This window comes from Xenopus tropicalis, chromosome 4 (genome assembly GCF_000004195.4).
Source record: "Xenopus tropicalis strain Nigerian chromosome 4, UCB_Xtro_10.0, whole genome shotgun sequence".
Classification (NCBI taxonomy): domain Eukaryota; kingdom Metazoa; phylum Chordata; class Amphibia; order Anura; family Pipidae; genus Xenopus; species Xenopus tropicalis.
Window position 1 is genome coordinate 119,956,121 of NC_030680.2, and position 25,365 is coordinate 119,981,485.

At 37.5% G+C, this 25,365-nt stretch overlaps 1 protein-coding gene across 1 annotated transcript in view; it reads right to left on the reverse strand.

Moving 5' to 3' along the window:
- Window positions 1-4,944: 4,944 nt before the first annotated feature.
- Window positions 4,945-25,365, reverse strand: part of colgalt2 (collagen beta(1-O)galactosyltransferase 2) — a 39,971-nt gene continuing 19,550 nt past the window's right edge. Inside the window, exons 4-12 of the mRNA XM_031901073.1 lie at window positions 22,869-23,003; window positions 19,805-20,009; window positions 18,408-18,527; window positions 17,521-17,597; window positions 12,489-12,595; window positions 9,856-9,988; window positions 7,922-8,049; window positions 6,479-6,685; window positions 4,945-5,346 (exon numbers count right to left, since the gene is read on the reverse strand). Coding sequence (XP_031756933.1) covers window positions 5,070-5,346; window positions 6,479-6,685; window positions 7,922-8,049; window positions 9,856-9,988; window positions 12,489-12,595; window positions 17,521-17,597; window positions 18,408-18,527; window positions 19,805-20,009; window positions 22,869-23,003 — 1,389 coding nt within the window. The 3' untranslated portion in view covers window positions 4,945-5,069. The remainder of the gene's footprint in view (window positions 5,347-6,478; window positions 6,686-7,921; window positions 8,050-9,855; window positions 9,989-12,488; window positions 12,596-17,520; window positions 17,598-18,407; window positions 18,528-19,804; window positions 20,010-22,868; window positions 23,004-25,365) is intronic.

The following is a 25,365-nucleotide window of genomic DNA, read 5'->3' on the forward strand; positions in this document are numbered from 1 at the left end:
GTGTGGTCAAAACACATGAAGAGAAAGAATATTGTGCAAAAATGCAAATATATATTTATATACAAATGTACTTTAGTCATTTATTATGCTTTATTTATATAGCGCTGACATGCGGCACTGTGCTTTACAGGGACTGGTTATCATTCCCATCAGTTCCGGACTCACTTGAGCATACAGTCTAATTTCCCAATCTTATGAACACAGCCTACTCATGTATCAAATTCTTTCCAGTTTATCATTTACCTGTACAGTAGGATTTGCTCTTTGCAGACATTTTACTTTTCCAACCCATAACAACTTAATAGAAACATTATAAGGGTGAAAATAAGATGCACCACGGTTTATGGTGAAGAAAAATCTATATTTAGCAATACTACAGGGGGGATTTACTAAAACTCAATTTTTTTGGTTTTATACTTTTTTGAAACCACAAAAAAAACTAATTTCCACAAATGGCGTCATTTATTAAAAGATCTGAACTGAAAAAGCACAAATAAAAAATGTCACAGAGAAGTCAGTTTAGACTTTTTAGTTGCATAATAACCACAACTTTTTTGTATTGTCGCTCAGCGTCAATATAACCTGAAAACCTCAAAAACCACAAAGCAAAGATCTTCAAATTCTAAAAGACACATCTGCCACTGACAACAGGTTTTACATGCCATATTGTATTTGGTTTTGTTGTATAATAAATCAAGGGACAGTATTTTCCACAACAAATTTGGGTTTTTGGCATAAAAAAAAACAACTTCTAGTAAATGCCCCCCCTACATCTCTATAAGCTCATCAAAGATAATATTCTGTCATGGCCAGGACTGGATATATATTGATAGCAGAAATAGTAAAGGGATGGTGAATTATGTATCATTTGAAGAAATGTGAAACAAAACATGTTTCCTACAGTTTGCAAATGAGGGAGCAGCAGCTCTAGTTACACCAATATTACACAATGACTATCACCATAGATGGCTGCCTGGCCTATGGATCACTAGGGCTCACTTTGACGAGTATTGAGTTTCAACCAAAAGATTAAGGGCTCATTAATACCACTAAATGCAGTTGCAATTGCACAAAAACGCAGTCATTGAGGGAAATAATCCAAATATTCTATCCCCATTAGCATGCCCATTCCTCTGATAATCATGTTCAAGTCGCCTATTAACAAAGAGGAACCCTGGAGCTACCGCCTGTATCAGGGGACACAACAAACTTCTACCTAAATGTGCAGATGTCATTTTAATGCCAAACACTGGAAATGGCAACATTCTAAGAGGGTTATGTAATAAAAGGCACTAAATTTGCCCAGGAGCAGTAACAATCAAGCAGGTAGACTTTACTGGTCACCTGTTTAAAAGCAAACATCTTATTGGTTGCTATAGTGCTGCTGGGCAAAGTTAGTGCCTTTTATTACATATAGGGGTTAGAATTAGGGATTCAGTTCGGGATTCTGCCTTTTTTCGGCAGGATCCAGATTTGGCCGAATCCACACTCCTGGCCGAAACCAATCCTAAAAATCAATTGACTTTTTGTCACATAAACACGGAAGTTGAAATTTTTTAATTTGACCCTTGTGAAACCTAATAAGCATATGCTAATTAGGATTCGGATTCGGTTAGGTACTCGGCTGATCCTTTACAAAGGATTTGGGGGTTCAGCCAAATCCTAAAAAGTGGATTTGGTGCAATAATACCTGTCTGGAACATTGCTACTTCTTGGCCCCAATTACACTGGAATTATAGGGAAAATGCTGCATTGTGGGTAAAAAAACATAGTGAAGTGTACTCAAAATTGCACTAGTGTAGTGTATACATTCAATTCATTAAAGGTACATGCATTTAAAGCCTGCTTCTTGCATTTCTGCATAGTTGCACTGACAGTCTATTTATTCTGAAAACCATGAGCTCGTGCACTTACTGCCACAGTGGAACCAACAGGGTCCTGCTTCAATTGCTGCAGTGAACTTGTGCCTTAAAAGGTGGGCACAGAAGTGACGCCAGCTGCAATTGTGTTAAAGGGCACATGCAACTGCATTGGGCATAATTGTATTAGGTGAAACAATAATGGGGAATGAACTGTGCATCATGGATAAAAAGCATGGTGATGCATGAATACAGCATGTGATGCAGCACAACTGTTTGGCACTATCTGCGACATTCACAAGGTGCTTAATCCTTTGCCTTGCACCAGCCTTAGATATAGGGTTGCCCCCTTATGCTGTCCCTATCTCCGGGCAGGGGGCATGATGCCACTGGGTGGGACAGTGAAGTTGTGTGGGTGGGGCAGTGACAGCACTGGGGGCAGGACTATGATGTGGCGATCAGTGAGTCCTGTCTGGTTTTCCCAATTCAGAAAATCGGCCTGTCCGGGTCAAAACCTGGCAGCCCTACTTAGACAACAAGGCTGTTTGTCTCTATATGAGCATTAGTGAATGTATTCACCACAAATTTTGTGAACTTCACTAGGTGCAAGCAAAACTTGCATTGTATGTAGGTAGCACACAAGTAGGGCATTGCAAGTGTCATATAAGCTGGCTAATGGTGCACATGTACACACATTGTAATTGAATTTGCAGGTGCAATTAAATTGCCTGCAATTGAGCAATATACATGGGGTTCTTTATAGCTGGCCAATAGTCAGTGCTGCATCATTGTATAGGTTTTGACTTTTTCATAGAGCCCCATGTCCCAAAGGCTTTTAATTATTTAAGATGATATTTTAATGACTTTTCTGTTCTCCCTGACCAGTTAATTATGTTTTAAACAAGCCAGTATTATTATTACTTGGCCTCGTTCACACATACCATAGCATGCTGATCTTCCTAACACTTTGTGAGTTTTGGTAAGATAAATGTATGGGTTTCAAGCAAGTAAAGTAGAAATGACTCTTGTTTTTACCTAACATGGCTTATTCGCCACTACGCCCAGCAAGTACAGTAATTATGATGTAGTCACAAACTCTTTCATTGTCTAGTACTTTGAAACCCAATGTATCACATAAAAGACTGAGGGGTTTAGTCATCAAAGCTTTACAAACAAAAGAGAAAATTTGCTTGTGAATCCTGACATAGAATAGATTTAGATAAGACATATGTAGCCTTTAATACTGCTTTAATCATGACCCCCCCCCCCCCACACCAGAGACTAATAGAGCCTGTACTTAGGTTGGGGGGGGGGGGAATAATATTTTGTCAAGTAAACCCCTCTCAAAAGTGCTATCAAACCCACACTAGGAGGGAGCTCCGGGTGCAGGCAGCCATGTTGTGGCACAAACATACACTCAGTGAGTGAGTGCCCAGCTCTCTCATTATGGACATACATGTGACATAGCCTGCACCTCCAATGGGGGAAACAATCTTTATATGACAGGTGCCCTTTAAAGAGAAAATATAGTCTACTTATAAATTAATATGATCCTCTATTATAGTATGGGATTTTGTTTATTATCTTTGGCTTAAACATTGTCAGTGAGCTCACTATAATCAACAGTAGTTCCCTCCATGGAATACCTCAAATACAGAAAGCAATGCCACAGCTATGCCTTCATACAGTACCCCAACCATTTAAATGGGTGATCACCCCAATTACATGATGTATATTTTTTTCCATTTAGTGGCTGATGCTTTCCATCTTTGGCCTTGTCTGTAGTAATAAGTAGGGATGGGCGAACAGTAAAATTCAGTAAAAGTCGCATGTACATTGCTTCCTTTGACACGGGCGTTGCTTTCTGTGACGTATTAAAAAAACTATGCACGTGTTGAAAGCTGCCGCGCGCTAAAGCAAGCGTCGCACAGCAAATTCTTTTTGCCATGCAAATCATTTCACCCATCCCTAGTAATAGAATAGAGAAAGCCATTTGGATAAATGTCACAGCAAATCCAGTTGATTTGACTTATTACTACAGATATACCGTGACCTGGATGAATGAGAATCTTCACAAACATCTGTGACCGTGATTAAACTTCATTGCACCTAAATAAAGTCCAGTTTTGTTGCTTGGCTCTGTTGAAAGAAGCCAATATTCACAATGTACACACATATAAGTTGATTTTGTGCAAGTATAGGATTTTATAGCTCCTTGGCCATCGTGGAGAGATGTACTTATTAACATTTTAATTGCATTGAACTAGGACGGCTATAAAGAAGGGGATTATTGTGTCAATATCTGATGCTGGAATATAGGAAACATAGCACCTTAATGATACACCTCCTTGCATTATTTTTGGAAAAAAAATATATCCTGAACATTGCATATGTTCTACATTACATTAACATTTATTTATAAAGCGCCAACATATTCCGCAGCGCTGTACAATAAGTACAGTCTAATCCTAACACTAATCCTAACCCCTCCAAAGATTTCAATAGCGTTTTATCAGTACATTGTTACAGATGGAGTTTGTATGTTATACAGGTATGGGATCCCTTATCCAGAAAACTCCGAATTACGGAAAGCCTGTCTCCCATAGACTCCATTTTAATCAAATAATTCAGAATTTTAAAACTGATTTCCTTTTTCTCTGTAGAAATAAAACAGTTCATTGTACTTGATCCCAACTAAGATATAAATAATCCTTACTGGATGCAAAACAATCCTATTGGGGTAAATTAATGTTTTATTGTTTTTTTAGTAGACTTAAGGTATGGAGAACCAAATTATGGAATATCCTTGGTCCCAAGTCTTGGTCCCAAGTATTCTGAATAACGGGTCCTATACTGTACCTGTACTATGTTAGGGTGGGCTTGCTCAGGGTACTCAAGTATCATCGCTTACCCAACTGTCATTGCATACACTCGGGTGAGTGTATCAGGGAAAATAGAATGTCTCTAAAAAACACAGTGGAACTTGTTGGTGCCATAATAGCCTTCCTTTAAAACCATTTTTGTCAGTTTGTCACAAAACAGACAATTTAACACACCTAAATAAATGCCAAAAATAAACTGTCAGTTGATTTCTATGTGATCTTTTTCTCTTTAAATAAAAATATCTTTAATTCCTTATACTAAAAAATTCACAGTAAAAAATACAGCATCTATACAAAAATGATGTGCCCTGCACATGTTTTCCAATAATTATAGTTCATCCCGTGATGATGTTGTTTCAAGTGTCGGCTGAGGCGGTAACGCGTCCTTGTTCTGAGCGTCGCTGTGTATCTGACCCTGCTCTCTAGATTTCAAAGAGTACCTTCGATCCCAATCAGTTACTAGTGTTTCATTGTCCCAGATGGTGGATGTCTCAGTGTCACTAAAATACCCTGGTTGGCCTGTGTAGTGTGTAGGGTAGACAAGCAGAGGTTCAGCAGAGAAGGCCTTCAAATTCCGAGATTCATAATATTCCAAATATTTCTTTCTAAAACAAGAAAAGAAAACATAAAGTCACCCAGGTGTTGTTTCATTGCGTCTCCCATCAGCCCCTTGTTCTCTTAAATGAAGGAAAGAATGTTAAATGTTACTAGCTTTAGTACTCATGTAATTGTACTAAAATAATAATATTTATTAACATTACAAATATATATTAATCCAAGCTAAACATGACATTTCAGTCCTTCAATTTATATCCCATACACATTACCACAAATGTCCTAAATAACAGGAATGTTTTTCATATTCTCTATACTTTCACTTACAATATTATATTTTTTTATTTGCCCTCTGTTTTAGGAAAATATATTAACTATTCAAGAAATGTATTAATAGTATTATTACTACAGTGACTAATACTGTATACGGGTATTATATAGTATCTTATACAATATATTGTATATATATATAGGGCTATATTTTACATACAGAAAAGCCAGAATGTTAGAATAGAACATAGGAAACATTGCTTTTTCAGATTCATAGCTACTACCTTTCCCTAAAGAAGGCCACAATGGGCCCACATGAAAATACATAAAGTTGTGTTTCATTTGGGAAAAAAAACAATGTGTATTTTTTATTCCAAATATTGGTTATTAAATTGAATACTCCGTTCATTTATAATGTGAGGTATATGACCTGTTCTACAGAACAATCAGGACCTGGGGTTTTCCAGATAAGAGGTCATAATTTTTAAGTCTACAGAGCTACAGAGAAGGAAGACCCTACAAGAGGTATAGGGGGCCTAGCATGGCACTGACTGACAATTTAACACAAGTCTATGAAAATTGTTTTTTTCCCAAAGTTTATGGGGGCCCTATAATAGGGATCAGTAACGTATCTATACCAATGCTTTGTGACAAAACACTTTTCTGAAATCTTACCAATTTTGAATGTATGTTTCCTAATACAAACTAGCCAGTCTATGCAGTCCTCTCTGACTGATAAAATATCATTATACCGTAACGTTCAACCAATTCTGATCCCCACTTTTGATCAAGACAAAAGCCAAAATAAAAAAGTCTTTAAGCTAAATCAATTCACCCTAAGTTAGATCTAGTCCCCCAAACCTGAAGGGATAATAAGTCAGACAAAAAGGATGCCGTAACTGATGTACTTACACTGGGTGTTTGTTAAACATGACAGGAAGGAACTCATCCACTGGTAACATCTTATTGAAAGGTTCTGCTGCTATTAGTTTCTCTGCTCCTTGCCTGGAAATGGCATATCCAAGGGTCCAGTAGGAATAGTCAGCCTCAACCAGATTCATTACATTTGGAACTGCCTTTTCTGGGCGCTCTACTTGCATTCGCTTTCTACCAATGTAGCTAAAAAATAGCACATGGGAAAAACATTAACCAAAATACATTTAATAGCTCTGTTTTTAGTTCTATAATAATGTTTTGTTATTGAAGTTTGTCAGGATAGCACATTCAGGCAGGCACAAATCTGGACCAGTAAATAGTTGAAACCAGGAGCCATGTAGAATGAAGTTTAAAAGAAATTCAGATTTATTTTACATGAAGAAAAATGAGCCTATATTATTATATTAGTGAAGTTTGTTGACAAACTTTTCACCATAATTCACCATAATGTATGCCTGTTCATCAATGCCTCTGTTAATGGAGGCCAACAATTGACTAGCACAGACACTGTGCTGCCTTCTCACCCCCCGGCCCATATTTGTACCAAGGGCATTTCTTTAATATTGTATTTTCCCATTCTTCAACACATGATAAGTAAACATTTTACTTCTTACAATTTTAACACATTATAAAAAATAAGAAAACATTTATATGCATTATATATATATATATATACACACATACACGTGTGTGTGTGTTTGTTTGTGTATCCAAATAAAGATAAATGGAATAAAGATTTATTGGGAATGCTCTGAAGCAGCATCACAATGATCTTTAGAGTCATGCACATTAAGAAGACTGGTATGGAATATAGCAAAATAAAAACTTTTGGCCACTCCCCCATTGCCATACACCCACTCAACATCAGTCATATTTTTTAATCTTAATACATTTCCCTAGAAAGTTTTCAAAATAATTTTATACAAATTTTTTCCTTCAGCAACAGAATACTGGCACAAGAAGTTTGGAGGAGGCAAGGGGGTCAGATGACAGAAGATCACTCCATCCTTCCTTCTGTGTTGGCAGGGGGACAGGGGCAGCTTTCAGAGGTGGGGATAATTGCTGTGGTCCATTTTCTACTGGGCCAGGAAATCAAAAATGGTGTCAGTCCCCCTAAAACTGAGGCTGATAGTCACCTTAAACTAGCTGGTAGCTTTACCCAAGCCAAAGTCAAAATCAGAATATTGCATTAAAAGGGGTGAGGGTGCCAGAAAACAACAGCCTACTATAGGAATAACAATACATTAGATTTGATACAAACTATTTTTGGAAAAACCTTATTTTCATTTGTATCATTCTGGGTTTTAAACTCCTTCTATAGCATATAGTATTAAATGTCAGCTAAAATATTCACATGTAGATTTTGTAAATAGTTTCCCAAAACACAGTCCTGGCCGTTGCCATGATGAGCATACTTACATCAAATCCCACTCCACTTCAGCCTCTTCAATGTCATTCATCAACTTCATTAGCTTGTGTTTAAATAAAGGCTCAAACCGAACATCATCCTCAATGACGAGTGATTTTTCAAGGCCCCTGTCAACCACCTTAAAAAGATGACAGGTAATAAATCAGAATGTGGAGAGGCTAAAAGGCAGCGGCAGTCAGACTGAGGGAAAAAAATGAAGGGATGATATAAGGTGAAGCCCTGCAGACATTTATCATAATTTGGCAGCAACGTGTAACAGCTGTGTATTGTCTTACTCTGCTGTCAAGAGAAAAACATTCTTCATTATGGTCTCTATCAGCCCAGAACAGTGCTGCAAGGAGCCATTTATTAGAATTCAAGGCAAAAAAATATAACACCGGTTCTACTAGTAATTACAGTACTTGGGACAAACTGTAGGTGGTAGTCACATATCAGGAAAGCTAGGGACTCTGACAGTTTGGTTAATGTAGCCTTAGAACTGTAAATTCTGGATGTGTGTAAAGAGAAAAACAGATAAAAATAATACACTAGGGAATATATATATATATATATATGTATATATATTCCCTAGTGTATTATTTTTATCTGTTTTTCTCCTTGAAAAAGGTCCCAAAAGGGACCGAAAAGTCGGTTGTACATGCAATTATAATACACAAGAGATTTTTTGAAACACAAAGACCCTTGGTGCTGGCTGTTTTATTTTGATATTTATATGATATCCCGTGCACAGGGGCAGCTGCAGAGCAGCGGATTTTGGAGTGTGGCGCTGTCGTGTGGACTGTTATATATATAAATATATATAGGCAGAAATAAACACAGTTTCCTCTACCTAAAATCTGCACAAACTATTGGTAGATACAACATAAGACCATTTTGAATGATTATGAACCTTACATACAGCAGAATAGGTGCTTGTATATTTTTTCCTTTCCTATTAAACTTTTCCTTGCTTGAGGCTACTTGTGATGTTCTGTCATGCCTGAATACTTTAAATGAAGGGGTCCAACCCATGTCTCTCCAGCTCGTCATGAAATACAACCTGCAGCATGCCCATCATGCTAGTACTTCAGAGTCTCAGAGCAATGATGGTTGCATGTGTTTTCTTACTATGAAAATTTGCCCAGGAGAATGTAATGCAAAACAGTGGGCTTCTTTAATTTTAATAATGGCCTCCATCACTTGTAGCACCTTCTGAGCATCACTTCATATTCATTTCAGCTCCTGATTCCCAGTTCTGCTCAGACAGGCTTTCACATTTTTTGTTTTAGATCAAAAGTACTAAAACCTGAGATTTACTTTTTTCTATTAGACTATGTGGAATGTTTCTCCTAGCCGAGCCTGATCAAAATGTCTTTTTATGGGTGTGTTATAACTTGTAGTATATCTCAAGGGAACATACTAAAAAACAAAATGCTGCATATTATGTTTTGCTGCTTTGTAATGGCCCAAGCCTACCGCAGTCCTTTAGCAGTGAAGATCTGTGAATACAAATGGCCATAGTAGCCCCCCATCTTCTTTTCTGTGGATTCAGATTCAGTTGCTGAGTTAGGTATTTAGGTAGGCTGGGGAAGGGAAACAGGGGATAATGTAATTAAAGATATGAATTTTTCTTATGGTGTGCTGGCCATGGTTAGATTATAATAATCCATTTCATACTGCTGGAGCCTTTCTGTCCATTTAAATGATGGAAACTGTATATACTGTATACTGCTATATATATACTGCTATATACAGCATCAAAAGGAGTTGTATCCCATGTTATTAGGTGCTCTTATTAAGAATTCATAAGCCATTCAAATATGGTATTTAGCATCTTGATGGATGGATGCATCTGGCAGCCACTTAACTCATTTCAATGTAAGTAACTCAAATGGTATTTCCCAAAGGTATTTGCAAATGAAATTGAAATTACTTGTTACGTTACCTCTTTCCATATATAGTAATGGCTAAGGAAACAGCCAATTTCACCGCTTGTTAGTGTTCTACCAGAGTAGGGATCGTGATATCCAGGTATCACTTCTATTTTCATTGCCTTCAGTTGGCTCGCATTCAGTGCCCTGTAAACAGAGAAAACATTGGCTATAAGCATTAAAGAGAGAGATAACATAAATGATCGCATTGTAGGAAAATAATGTTCATGGTCACGTAGGGTGAGATTTGAAACGGAAGCTCATAGCTGTTCTAGATACCCTTAGAACTATGGCTGAATGACTATTACAGACATGTCAACTCACCTTTATTTTTTAGGAGTTGCTCTGATTTAAGGACTTCTCAGCCAGTCACCTGCAGTAAGAGGTCAGTTACCCACCATCACTGATTTCCACCTGAAACCTACTCCACTAAAATACGTAAAATTGTCACTCGAAGTCCTTAACTATCCACCTGAAGCAGTGGAGCAGAGAGCACAGCTGGGGGGCGGGGCCATGCAAAATAGGAATGTAGTCGGTATGGGCAAGGTGCACCTGGATTCATTAAGATCAAGGTTAACATTGCTGCTGCTGCAACAGTAGTGCCTTCTTATCATAGGCGGAGGGTGACTTTTTTGTTTGGGGAGGCTAAAGATGGCCCATACACAGACTGACCTACAGCTAATGTGACACTTAGTGGATTCGCTGCTGGTGTAAAAAATTAACCTCCCAACTACCTCTTGCCGTTCCCACTGACTCCCAGGGATACTGTACAAAAGTGCGGGTGGGGGTGCTTTTTTTACCCTAAAATGTTTAGGATGTAAAAGTATTCATACGCGCACTTCTGTTAGGGGATCTGCAAACATTTGTGTTTGTGATCAGTTAGCTTAAAGGGGTAGTTCGCATTCGAATTCACTTTTATTTTTAATGGTTTTTCAGTTATTTAGATTTTTGTTCAGCAGCTCTCCATTTGGTATTTCAGCAGCTATCTGGTTGCTAGGGTCTTATTTACCCTAGCAACCAGGTAGTGGTTTAAACAAGAGATGGGAATATGAATAGTTAAGGGGCCTACTTGGAAAAATAAGTAATACAAAATTATAATAATAATAAAATTGTAGCCTCACAGAGCAATATTTTTGGCCCCCATTTGAAATCTGGAAAGAGGCAGAACAGAGGCAAATTATTCAAAAAAATTAATTAGGAAGACCAATTGCAAAGTTGCTAGGAATAGGCCATTTCATAACATACTAAAGGTTAACTTAAAAGTAAACCACCCCTTTAGATGTGTTTATGTTTGTTTTATAGCAAGAAAGGCAGTGGGTACTGACTCCCCATTATATACAGTGAGACGCAGTCGGTATTTACAAACCCAGCACATTATATACAGTGAGAAGCAGTGGGTACAGATGGCAGATATTCAGGCCCTGGCACTATAACACTGGCACTGATACACAACATTGGCCCCACTGTAACTTACTATAAATGAACAAAACAATGACAAAAAAAAAAATAGTAAGTGCAAAAAACAACAACAAATATACAAACACACAATGAGCTTTTTCAGAGGGAAAGAGTTAACTTACCCTCCATCTGTTAGGGTAGGGGATGGATTATAAATTATTATAGATGTGAGGTCAGGCAAAAAACAATTTAATGTCAGCTAGTGATTCTTTAGAACTGTATAGTACCTGTGTATAGTGCCTGGGTATAGTACCTGTGTATAGTACCTGTGTATAGTGCCTGGGTATAGTGCCTGTGTATAGTGCCTGGGTATAGTACCTGTGTATAGTGCCTGTGTATAGTGCCTGGGTATAGTGCCTGTGTATAGTGCCTGGGTATAGTGCCTGTGTATAGTACCTGTGTATAGTGCCTGGGTATAGTGCCTGTGTATAGTGCCTGGGTATAGTACCTGTGTATAGTACCTGTGTATAGTGCCTGGGTATAGTGCCTGTGTATAGTGCCTGGGTATAGTACCTGTGTATAGTGCCTGTGTATATAGTACCTGTGTATAGTACCTGTGGGATGAAATCTGCAGCAAAAGTTGAGAGTTGGATCTTAGGTAAAGTTACAGCTGCAGATTCTTCTGCAGATTCTTTTTGCAAAATCTCCCGATCCCTGTGTGCATCTGTGCTCTGATTGGTCAATTTTACTGTCTGTCAAGAAAGCTGTGCTCTGATTGGAGAATCCACAAGAAGAAAGATCCAATCGGAGCACAGCAAAACGGGCTTGCAAGAACAGCTTTCCAGGATCTTATAGCTGTAACTTTGTTTTAAGCTAGGGGCGGGCTGGATCAATTTTTGAAGTTGGAAACCAAAAAAACTACTTCCTTACTGTGTAACGGGAATCAGTTTGTAAGACATTAGCTTTCAAGTGGTTTCTGTGATTTTTCCTGAGAAACCTGCAGCAATTAAAAAATCCAATGTGATATTGCCCTTAGGCTACCTATACACAGAACACTGTGTACCTACACATAGAAAACTGTGTAGCACGGTGTAGGTGCTGTGTTGAAAACAAAGATGCAGTCTTTGTCCATGACACAGTAGACAGCTCTCAGGCTTCCCTTACTTCAGATTAAACTCTGTTCATTGAATGAGTATTCATGGATTAAATATAATAAAAGGTGGTGCTACAAGTGATTTAACAAACTTACTTTCCATCAACAGCATCAAAAATTTTCACTTGGATTTCCTGTTCATATAGACTTCGAAGCATACGTACTCTGCGATCTTGCCGTCGCTTCAAGTTGATCATAAAAATCTGTTAAGGGAGGTAAAATATCAAGTGTCCAAATGAATATCTAGGAAATGACCTTATTCTTCTATACATTTAATTAATTGGCTTAATACAGTTAATGTAACCATAAGCTGGAGCTTCTTTTTTAGAATAGAAGATGCATTTTGGGTGATTCAGAACTGATAAGGTTGGCCTAGGTGATTTGGGCCAAACCAGCCAAATCACATAGGCCATTGCTACATGCAAGTGTGAAATACACAGAGGTCTATATAGCCATGTTCTCATCTGTACTCTCATTTTGAGTACCCAAGGTCTTTTGCATTCCTTTATGTACTATTTATACTATAAGTACACATATTACCCTGTCATATATAGGTACTGGCATGCACATCCCACTGTTTGATAAACTAGGGTACAGGGTGTCAGTTTGCAGTGAGAGCATCAACAGAGTGTCAGTTTGTGTTAGGTGCCAGAATGCAGGCTAATCTACAATACCAAAGGAGCAGAATGTAAGTAAATCTGTTATGAGACATAAAATAACATTGCTGGGAAAATATATAGCTGCCAGCTATATAAGATTTCCTGCATTTAAGCATTTTTAAGCATCAGTAAATCTACTCTGTTATAAATTAGAATTCCTGTTTCATTCATTGCAATTGTTCGTCCTTTTTTATTATATGTGGTTTTATTTATTTCAGTTTTTGTTCGGCAGTTCTCCAAAAACTCCAGAACTCCAAAACTAAGAGAAGCAAGAACGTTTTCCTTAGTGCTCATGCACAGAGCGCCCAGGGGAAAGGCTACTCTCTGCACCTCATGCTGGATGCTGAACAGCACATCATTGGTGAGTGCAGGCTTTGTCCTTACAGCTTGCCATAGAGCAGGCAGTAAGGGTCCTCCATTGGAACCTAACATCCATGTCTAAATAATGCTTACGTTATATAACAGGTAGGGGCCAATACAGTGCAGCCACTGATCTCTAAAACATGAAAAAGTGCTTCTGTTTTTTTGTACTTTGCCTTTATTCCCAGAAATGACCCCTAATGTCTTTTGTGGCCCAGAATCAGATTTTAGTGTTGTTTTATTACAGATCTGGTACCACTACTAGCAAGAGGCTTTATTCAAAGACCTTTTTTTATGTCAATATTTTTAAGAAATGACACACTCCTCATTTTAGTACTATATGCAGTTCACTCCTATGAAGTGCTCTAACAATGACATATAACCTTGATAAACCTGACACCTGTTTTTAAACACTGCGGCTGAATAAGTGGCCCTTGCAAATAAGGGGCCCACACGAGACCCAGTCATGACATGTTATACACAGATGGTGCCAGGTTTGATGTTTCCATGTTTAACTCCGAGATGCCTGAGGCTGTAACGTTGCACACCTGGGGATAATTAAAGTGAGGCTGCAAAGAGCAGGCAATAAATTAGTGCAAGGGAATTCCTCAATGGTTGTTAAATTACTGGCTCCCTATCGATCCTATGCACAGTGTAAAGGCTGCTATGGTGATACATGAAAAAACTACTTTTCAAAATATTAATGTACATTTAAAGTTATGTATAGGTCATGTTGATTATTTTTTGCTCTGATAGGGCTGCTTTTGTAAGTAATCATAACCTGACTGTTTCGCCAACCTCACTGTCCCTTCTCAGACTGTCACTTATAGCTTCTAACACTAAGGGGCCCATTCATTGAAGCACGAATTTCAGATTGTTAAAAGCATGATTTGAAAAATTTCGTAGTTACCATGATAATTTCTGAGTAGTGGTCGTACGAAAATATTGTGGTTACAATCCGAAAGTTACAAAATTTTCGTATCCGAACGATTGTAAATGGAGCAAAAACCTTTCTGACTGTGAAACATCAATGCATGATTTCGGAAGCCTTCCATAGGACTCAATAGCACTCTGATAGCACAAAAGATAGTCACGATACCAAAGCTTGAATGAATTCCAAAATGTTCGTAGTCATTGCAAAAAATACGACTTTTTCATGCAAAATGTGAAAAAGTTGCGTAATTTTAGCGATATTATCGTGGTCATTACGAAAATTCCTAAACCTTAGAAAAAATACAAATTTTTCGCAATAGTGGTCATCGTGCTTTAATGAATCGGCTCCCAAGACTCCTGCTGCACAAATACGGCAGCCCCCTCATAGAGGAACTTTAAAATGGGATTTAATGAGGGATTTTAAAGCTCATGTAAAGACAATGTTATAATATATTGAAAAACAGTTTCATTTCTGGTGTCAATATCGCTTTAAGGGCTTGAACTCATAAGTGCTTCTTCCTGCTCTCCCCTGTGGTGGCATTCTCCTGCATGACACCCATCCTATTCTTCCATATGGGGCTGCAACTGTGTGAGTACAGCCCCATAAGAAAGAATAGGATGCATTCTTCCTGCACTCCTCTGCGGTGGAACACAGGAAAACACCATGGCAGGGGAGTGCAGGAAGAAACGCTCATCAGTACAAGCCCTTAGCTGTGCCCTGTGAATAATACTCAAGCAGGGTGCGTCCAAGGGTGCATCCACACACATAAGCTTCATAAAGTTGCACCCCCCAGCATGTGAATCACAAGGAGATGTAAGTCTTTTCATCCCACACTAGACAGCACCAGAGTAAGACTGGGCAAGAAATATTGTGCTGTGAAACTTTGAACTTTAATAGATCAGTCCAAACAATTATAAAATCTCTAAAGCTACCACAAGGTCCAGGGTTGTAAAAGCACTAGGATTCTCCAGTAGTGATGAGCTACATTTTTAGCCAGGCTTCACCGCAAAAAAACGTTCACAGACTCCAATTGCTACAAAAAAAAGTTGCTCTATAAACAGAAAGTTGCACAAGACACCCATTGACTACAATGAGAAAGTGCAAGAGTGTGTTTGGAATTACCCCTGTCATAATATGGGGCTCATTTCTAAACACTGGGCAAATTTGCACCTGGCAGAATGTGATTGGTTGCCTTAGGCATTAGTGTTAGGTACTGCACATCAATTCCCCATGTTCCATTCATGGCAATAGTTAGATATAAATAGATATTTGCAAGAAAGCAGAGGGAAAGTTTGAGTGAAGATGGTTTTTATGTTAAATGCTGCATATTACATAATATATATATTGCTGCAAAAGGCTGCAAGGATCATACATGCAACAACATGAGTGGGCTACTAGTGCAGCATATAGCAGATATAGGTACATAGGACATACAAGGATAGGCCCTGAGGTAGCACAACAGCTGGCAAAATATTTTTTGGCCAAAATGTAACAACATTAATTAAACTGGTTGAACTGGTACAGCTGCCAATATTTCTCTTTTTTCTCTATTAAGTATCTGTATCCCAACTGTAAAGGTTCTTTGTTTCCTGCACTAACATATGAATGACCCCATCTATTGACACAGGGGCACTGTAGGTAACAGTATAATGCAAATATGCAGAGAAAATGTTGAGCACAGTAGCGGAATGCAAATATTGAGTTTACTTGAGCTACTTCAGTCGCTGACACCCAATGAAGCCTTCATGTGCCAGGTCCAAGCCAAATAATTCACATTTACTATCCTTTATTTATACAGCCTCAACATCTGCCTGTAGCACCTTACAGTGATTGCTCATCATTTAGAGTGCTTCATGTTTTACATTTTAATCACAGGGTATGTAACACCCCATGTATGTAATTGCATTGGATGCCCCAAATTTAGAGTGGTATAAAACAATGGTGGCTTTTTAGTTTTACTCTGAATTCACACTTTTATAAACATGCCCCTGCTCTTTGAAATGGATTAATTCCATGAAAGAACAACATGGCATTATTATCCATATTTTCTAATTTTGGGTTTTTTTGTTTTGTTTCATGTTTATGAACGCTTACTTTGAGCTTTAAAGGGGAACTCCAGCTTCCAAACTAAAATGTATTAAAGAGCCCCACACACCACAGAAACCTCTAATATATATATCAACATAATCTTTTCCTTTAATAGTATGAATAAATAGTATTTTTATATGCTGAAATTCAGCTGCAAAACAGTTCTTCTCTTTCTGTATCATAGGAAATCCTGCCATGGAAGGAGGGACTAAAACATTGATGTTACAAATTGTAACAATTTCTCCACAGCTTACAGACACCATGCAGGAACTACATAACCCACAATGCATTGCACTGTGATGTGTCTTTCCATATTGACATCACGTGTGCAGGGAATTGTGGGATTTGGAGGATGCAGGCTGAAGGCAGGCTGAGTACAGTTGACTACAGTTTTTTTTTTTTGACTCTCAAAGTAGCCAGCCAGATCAGCAGGAAAACAGGGGGGCAGGCTTAGGGAACTGTTCCAAACCATATTATTACATTAAAAATCATGAAAAGGCTGAATGTTTTTTATTGATGTACATGACAAAGTTGCTTGCAATTATGTTTACTTTTCAAAAAGCTTAAGCTGTGGTTTGGTGGTGTCGCCCTTTAATTATTGGTAGCAGCCATGATTTTTCTGATGAGGTGACATCATCTATTAACTACAATGACACAGTGGCCTCAACCCAAATATCAAGAAAACTGGTAGAGCAATGGTTTGGCTTTACCAAGCAATAGGTTCTGGCTGGTTAAACGGCAATGAAAAGTAAAATACACACTCTATAAATGTAAGGTTTACATAGCATTTACAGCAATATTTATTTCCTTTACATTTTAGAATTGTTATATCTTTAGTCTCTGCTTTTTTTCAGTGGAAATATTATTATGAAAATGTTTCAAGTTTGCTCATTCTTACTGAACAGCTTTTGAACCAGTTATGCCTCAGAGATAAGGTTACCCTATTTTTACAGGCATGAAATACTAAGCCAAATGAATCAAAAGGAGAACTCAGCATATTATTTAAAATGACTGTTTTCTAATTCAGAATTAGTCAGAATAATATTCACAAAGACCCCGTAGTTTTTTATAGATAAAATGATCCTACCTCATTAAATCCCATTTTATCTGGGTGTTTGGGTGGCACCTGGACATACCGAGATGGTTCCAGAGGTGGGCGGTCAACTAAAATACAAGGAAACCACACAGTTTTTAGTTATTCTGTGATATGAGTCCAAAGGCTAAGGAAATCTCATGCTGAAGTATTTTGATAGAAACAGAGGGTAAAACCGACCCAAAGCCTATGGTGACCATATTGAGTAGGTGCAGAGGGAACTCATATGGCTACAGGAACATGGGTATATAAAAGCATTTGGCATAATGTATTACCTGTATGTAAGATTGTCATAGGGAACAGTTAATGAAATGGATTGCTTCTCTGGCTGAAGTTATATACTTAAAGGAGAAGGAGTTTGGTGAATCATGGGCAAGTCGTGGGAGGGTGTCATTTCCATTGCATCAATCCATGCCACAGTAAGCAGCTAGTGGAACTACTGCCATGTACAAGCTGATGGTAATTCTAGGTTTCCCTTGCATTGGATGCACTTGGTACTAATTCATCAGTGCAAGCTATGTGGGCACATTGGCATGCCAGAAGTTGCTGGGAGCACGGATGGACTTTGTAAATGACATCAATTTACACTGAATTTTGTTTCCATTTTGTTTCAGTTGTAAATAAGGCTTCTAGACTTTATCTAAAGAAAACATCAGACCTTATCACATTCACTAAGAATTATAACTGAAGTTGGCTAAGGGGTATTATTTATGTATTATTATGTCACTCTCTGGTTTGCCTAGAGTTGTTTAATGGGGTTAGCAGGCATCTCTAGAGCCCCAGTGTGCCTTGCAAAGAGCAACTGTAATGTATGTAGCAAATTCCAGTCACCAATGACAAAAAGAGGTGAAACTTATACTGTGTAATGATATGATACTTACTCATTGCTTCTGTCTGCACATGCACAAAATAATCTATGTCATCCTGCAGGCTTTGATGAGGTTTCATTGGAACAGCAAGATACCCATAATGCTCTCTGTTACAGATATACATTTGAATTCCTGATAAAACAGATAAAACAAAAGAGTAACAGTCTAATAACAAGAATTATTTAGCCTTCCGCAGTGGCCTCTTTGTTCCTGTAGATAAAAACACACAATGGCAATATGGTTATACAATAAAGTGCTATTCAGTTGCCTGACAAGGGCATGAAAGCCTCATATTCAGCAAGGAAACACCTAATTTCTAACTGATTTATTAATTTTACAGTACAACCCCCAGAAAGAAAATGGTGAGAAATCTAGGAAAATGTAAAATCATACAATTGCATTATGTATTATATATTGGTGGGACCACAAAAAAAAACAGTGCAAAATGTGGGGAAACTTAAAATCGGGGATGTAATATTAAGGTTTCGCTTTATTTCATTTACATAATGTTGTTTATGAGTAAATTATAGCATTAAATTAGACCAACCATAAATCTGTTATGTTTGAAGGCTCTTTGTGTTTAAGCTTTTGCTTTCATGCAAATCACTTTGTTTTTACTTGCTCTTTAACTCCATTACTGAAACTTCTAGTATTATACACCCAGATTACAATTTGTTAAATAATATAATAGGTTCAAAAAACTACACTCAAAACCTATTTGTATTATTTATAAAAAGGCTCCATTCTTGTTGGCTGCTAGTATTAGTCCATTGGCCAAATGCATGTCTTTCTAATAAATCTCAGTGGAAGCACTCAGTATATTAAAGGGCAATTAAAGTCCTGAATGAATTTCTGCAAAGCTACAGTTCTTATCCTAGTGCTGCTGTAACAGCCAGGAAGCCCAAAACCATAAGTGAAAGTTGTGTGTAAGTGATGAGACTCCAGAGGTGACATCAACCAGGTAACACTTTAACAGGGTATCTGCAGATTACCCGCAAGGTCAGGGAATAGGGCATTTTCCACCGGAAACCGAACCTTTTTGCAAGTCATCTTGATCCTGGCTTCAGATCAAATTTTGTCCCTGTGTTAGGCCGTAGTGTGTAAGCATTGGTATCACTAGTTAGTGTCATTGTCTCACCATCAGCCACAGTTAAAGGGATGCACCGAATATAGTGGGGGGGTTTTCGGCTGAATTCACGTGCCTGGCCAAACTAAATCTGAATCTTTAAAATCAAGTGACTTTTCGTCACATAAACACGGAACTTAAAAAAAAATTCACTGCACTTGGTCCTCTTTCACCTTTCTGTGGCCTAATTTGATTTGGTTCAGCCGAATCCCAAAATAGTTGATTCAGCTAATCCCTACACAGTTATACATCTTTAGATTCAGTAGAGCAAATGTATACATACCTGCTTGTCTGCTAGAGAATGCAAAGACAATAATATCATCAAATGCCCAGGTGTAATCTTCCTGTGGAGGATAAAACTGTAGGTTTTTGGATGCCTCCTTCCTGAGGTCAATGAGAATAGTCGAATGAACCATTGGAACAGGGAAACAACCCAATCTCTTCCACTCTCTTATCAGAACATAGTCTGGAGTTCTTTTATAGTAGCCCTGAAATAAGAAACCATTTTAGTCACATACTGATCTATAAAGTTTAACTATTATAAGAACATAAAAAAAATGTGGAAAATGCCAAACACAAAAGTCCATGGGCATACAGTATATAGAAATGTTCTAGGAGTCCAACTATCAATGTCCCACCCAGGTTTCAGCAAAATTTGTTGAATAAATAAACTAGTAATTAACTGAAATGCACTCTATTGTAATACTTACAGTTCAGCAACCTTGGTATAGTTATCATTATAATATGTATTCACAAAACAGCAGTTGCTGATGCAATATGCCAGAGAGAGCTGGGCATCTAGTGTGCTAGAAACATATTTGGTCACTCGCAGATGATGGCACATGTACTACAAACAAGCAATGTCATCCATTACTGACATTTCTAAATCAAGATACTGAAAGATAGCCACCCCTCAAGGGGCAGATTTATGAAGCTTTGCCCACACCACACCATCCCATATTATTTAATTACTGAGTGATTTTAGGTATGTGTGAATATTTTATGCAGACCCCATTCTGAGATGTAACTCTGGTGGTTTGGGCCACTGGGATGATTAGGTAGAGATTGGGTGAAATGCAAAATGTTGCACTAGCTTACTAATAGTAATTGTATCTGCATCTCTATTTATAAATCCCTATTTATGTTTTATCCGTACAAACCATTTAGTACAGTTTTGTACCTATGCCCCCTAATTTTGAAAAAAAAAGTCCCTATTCAAGCAAAAAATATAGAATTAAGAATTGATTTCTGCCTTAGCCCTTGCTCAGTTTGTGTGCACTATGCTTCTGTGTTTTTACATCAGTTCCATCATTTAGTGCCAGTAATTTAGTTAGTTGTGTAAGAGCTTTGCTAGCAGAAAGACCAACCCTCAAGAACACTATGCAAGCTCATTGGACTTCTAGTGGACTGGAAATGTAGCAGGTGTAACAAGGTAACCTTTGATCCTTTATTCACTCGCCATTCTTCTGATCACCTTTCCAGTGCAATGGTGGTACACAAAACATTTTGAGCTGTAGCACTAAAAGAATAAACACATAGCTAAGAATACTTCAGATGTAGAACCTACAGTTCAGGCATGCTGGTACATGCTAGTAGATGCTACGGTGAATGGCACATGAAGGGTTTAAATCAAGGACCTGTTGCGGGGTACCTGAATAAAGGCATTTTTAATCAAGGTACAGAATATTGTCAATGGAAAGCAACCTGCAGTAATCGCAAAAATTAAGAATGCTTGTGAGAAACCACTGAAGGGCAGAGGAACCAATGAGACACTGTATCTACATCATAATTGCAGGAATCTCTGTGGGTCACATTCTATTAAGTACAGCAGCCAAGAAGCCAAGAATACAATTCATAAGTATAAACAATGATGCTTTGCATTATTTTATATATATCTTAATATAGCCTTTTGTTGGATAAATTTGGCAAATGGGATTCAATTAAAAGTAGAGTTTACGTGAAAATGTAACTTTTAAAGTAATTTTTATAGTGATTAAGACAGATCTGTCAAAGTTTCTCTCCAGCTGGTAAGTTAAAACCCAGTTCCAAGGGTATCTGACTCTAACAAACAGCCAGAAAACTATTCCGGCCCTCTTCTATTTATGTTCTTATCTGTCACTCAAATCCATGCTAGGCTGTAAGTGTAAGAAGGATGCTAGGAAACCCACACTGGACTGGGGATTTGCAAAAAACAGCTTAATAGCAAAAGTAACGTATGCTGTATAAGAATAAGAATAAAAACTGAAAATGCAGTTAAAAAAAAGCAATGTTAAACAAGTTGTGTTACGAATGGAAACACAGCAGTGTGACTAATATCTATGCTTCTTGGAATATTGATTTACTTTTTTTAAGTGCTGAATATATTTTTAGCAGCTCATTAACCGCAGCTCACTATACCCAGCCAGATTTGGAATTTTGTAAACTCCTCTGGGGGCAACATGGGAATATGCCAGTCTTCTGGCAAACCTGTACCTTTAGCACTCAAGTACTACTTGCTGTTATGGTGTATATACAGTATATGCAATATAGTAAAGCTGTACTGGACTCACACAATTCCCTGTATCTTAGAATTAACAGAAGATGGAATTATCCCTTTATGCTCTAACCTATTTTGGTTTTGAGAATTTCTGGGAACATTATCAGAAGCCTTTAATACAAAATGCATATTGCTGAATAAGATGCTTTTGAACATGCTACTGTTGCCAGACAGTGGCCACAGCCACATTATATTTGGAATATTACAGTTTGTAGTTTAAAATGATTATCAGACAGGCTAGGGATCAGATAGCATAATTTGGAAAGCTCCTACTGCACTTATGAGAAGGTTGGCAGTTCATAGACAAATATTCTAATACACCTTCCTCTGAAATGTTATGAATGATCTAAGCCAATAAGCAGCTAATAAGTAGTCCCATATAAAATAATTTTATAATGTCCATAGGGCATAAAACCCCAGGGTTGTGTCTAATATTTGTAAAATCCTCAAAACATGTATTAGTGGTTCAAATCCTATGGTTAAGAAGACTGCTAGGAAGTGAAAAAAAACCTAACTGAATTAGTAGACTGAGAACAAAATGTTTAGTATCTTAAATGTGCAAACATGGTCCCCCAAAAAGGAAAATTAAAGCCTGATCGTATTTTCCATTTTGTGAAGGCTTGTTGGGTATTGTTGGGGAGGTATGGAATAGAGAAGCAAATTACAGTTATAAACAGCACCAAAAATATTTACATATGTAATATTTATATAAGTAAAAGTTTTCTCTCGTATCATGATAAACATTATGGGAATACCTGAAGGATATCTATGCTTTCGTACAAAAAAACTGAAAGTGCCTAACAGTACTTGCCTGAGGTGTCATTCCACACCAAAAGTTAGAGTAGAGAGTTCGAGATTCAAGCATTGGGGCAACAATTGTCTTGTTTTCTTTCATCATCAGATTTAAAGTCTGGGGATTGGTTAAAAAGTTGTCGGCATCTATATACTGGAAACAAAAAACATGCACATTAATATACAGTAATTACAAAAGAAAGTATTATTTGTCAGTATGGTTTTACAAGGAATTCTGGTCATTCTATTACAGTGACAGATCTTTGACAGATTTCAGCTCCCACATCTCTTCTTGTTTCCCTCAGGCAAGATTCAGCATACATATGCTTTATGTACAAAATAGTCTCTTGTCAATTCCAAGATCAATGTTACGTCATCATTCTTTTCTAGATAAAACCCTCCTCACATGAAAAAGTCAAATGCTGTTAAAAGAGTTCTGTAGTGAACTGTTTGTGCTCTTTCACTTCCATCATTATCTATGTAAAGTTATGATCCCATCCCGTTGCCACTGGAATGGGGTAAAATAAGAAAGGCACATGGAGTCTTGAATTCTATTATTCTACTTAATAAAAGAGACTGCTCCAAAATCTGCTTATGTAAACTATGTTTGACATTAATAGGCAATTTATCTAGTAACAGCTGAAATACAAATATTTAATGGAAGAATATCTTGAGGTACCACACACGGTTATTGAGGTTGCAATGGAAAAAAATCCATCAACTTGAGCTGCTATTCCTATTTAGCTTTTGGCCGATATGGAGAAAAACAGAAACTTTATTCCACTTTTGACTCTAATCAGCCTAAGTGTGATGGCACAGGAGGAGATTGGATGCCTTCAGTTAAATCTTTGCTACCATGGGCAATAAATCTCCTGAAAAAGACTTTCCATAGGATAATATTAAGTAATATTAAGTAAACCTATTACTCGCAGCGATCTGGCTTTACCACAGGTAAATGCCTTCCTTCACATATTCACACCGTAAAGGTGACTTTGAAAAAATGAAGTGTGGAGTATGTTTTGCCACTGGCGATTGATTTATTGCTGTGGGAAAGCATTAGTCTCCCAGGGTAGAGGAGATTTATCACAGGCAACTAATCTTGTGTGCCAGCACCCGAATAGGTTTTACTTGTGATGATCTTAATGTTATCCTACGGAAAGTCTATTTTTTGGGAGACTTGTCACCCACAACACGTCTCCCTGGAATACAAAATCTGTAGTTTTCTTTGTATCTATTCTTTTGAAAAAATACATTTTTCTTGTCTGTCAGTATAACATCTTCAGGGAGCACATTCCACAACATTGTTATTCTTGCTGTAAAAAACCTTTTTGACAGCTACAGATGAAAATGAATGTCCTTGGGTGCTCTAGGAACCCCCTAAAGCGACTCTTCTACCGCCAATACAAATCCAGCCTTGACAACCGGGCTTCATAATGCTTTTTAAACCCCTTTCTATATAAAAGCTACCATTCAGCAGTCTCTCATTCAATGCAAAGTCTTGCTAAGGCTTTAATAACAAACAAAAAAAACATTTCCTCCCATGAGTACAAATTCCTTTTAGCATATTAGGGTACTTTGATGACTATATACTGAAACTGATAAATAGCACTGTTTGCAGCAGTCAAGTTTTTCTAGTTCCTTCTCTATCAATGACTGAACTAGCTGAGTTTCAAGGGCAAATATACCTTACATAAAAAGAGAATTTGCATATTTCTAGAAATTATTTTCTATCTCTAGGTCCCTCAGCAAGGCAATCTTTTATGATTATAAAACGTTTTAAAACTGAAGAGCCCAACAATGCATTCATCTAAACTACTAAACCACAAGTGCATCTTAGTTGTATTGTCCAACTGATTTTTTTTTGGGGGGGGGGTGCAGAAGAGAACAGAAACATTGTCTAACTCATTTTTATTAGGATGCATCCAATTCAGAACTTTGGGATTTGGCTGAAAACTGTATCCATGAACATATGCAACTCAGTAAAATCAAGCGGTAAGAAATTAATTAAAAAAGCCAACTTCCTGTGTCAAGTCACATGATCATTAAAAAAATATATTGTATTAATTAGGTCTTGAATTTGTTTCAGTACTGACTTTCAAAATTGGCTTTGAATCTGTGCATCCCTAATTTTTATACAGGATAATTGTATAGATTGAGAATTAATGATTGTGGCATAAATCAAAGTAGAATGATGCCTAACCTTCCAAGTCTTATGAAACTGTTTTATAGTCCAACGCCATTCTAAATCTAAGTTAGCTGTGCCCACTTTATGTGCCCCCCCACAAGGACCCCTTCTCATCGTATTGACCTATTTTGAAAGCTGCAGAGCTGGGAGACATATTTCCCACAAAATGCCATACTAGTTACAAAACTGGCTTAGGAGATTTATACATAAGATCTCCTTCACATGCTTTCTTTATCAACAGTGTATTTTTTCCAGTGTCTGTTCTTGATTTAGGAAGGCAACACATTGCTTTGCTTCAGGGGAATATTATAGAACTGGCGCAGAAGATTTA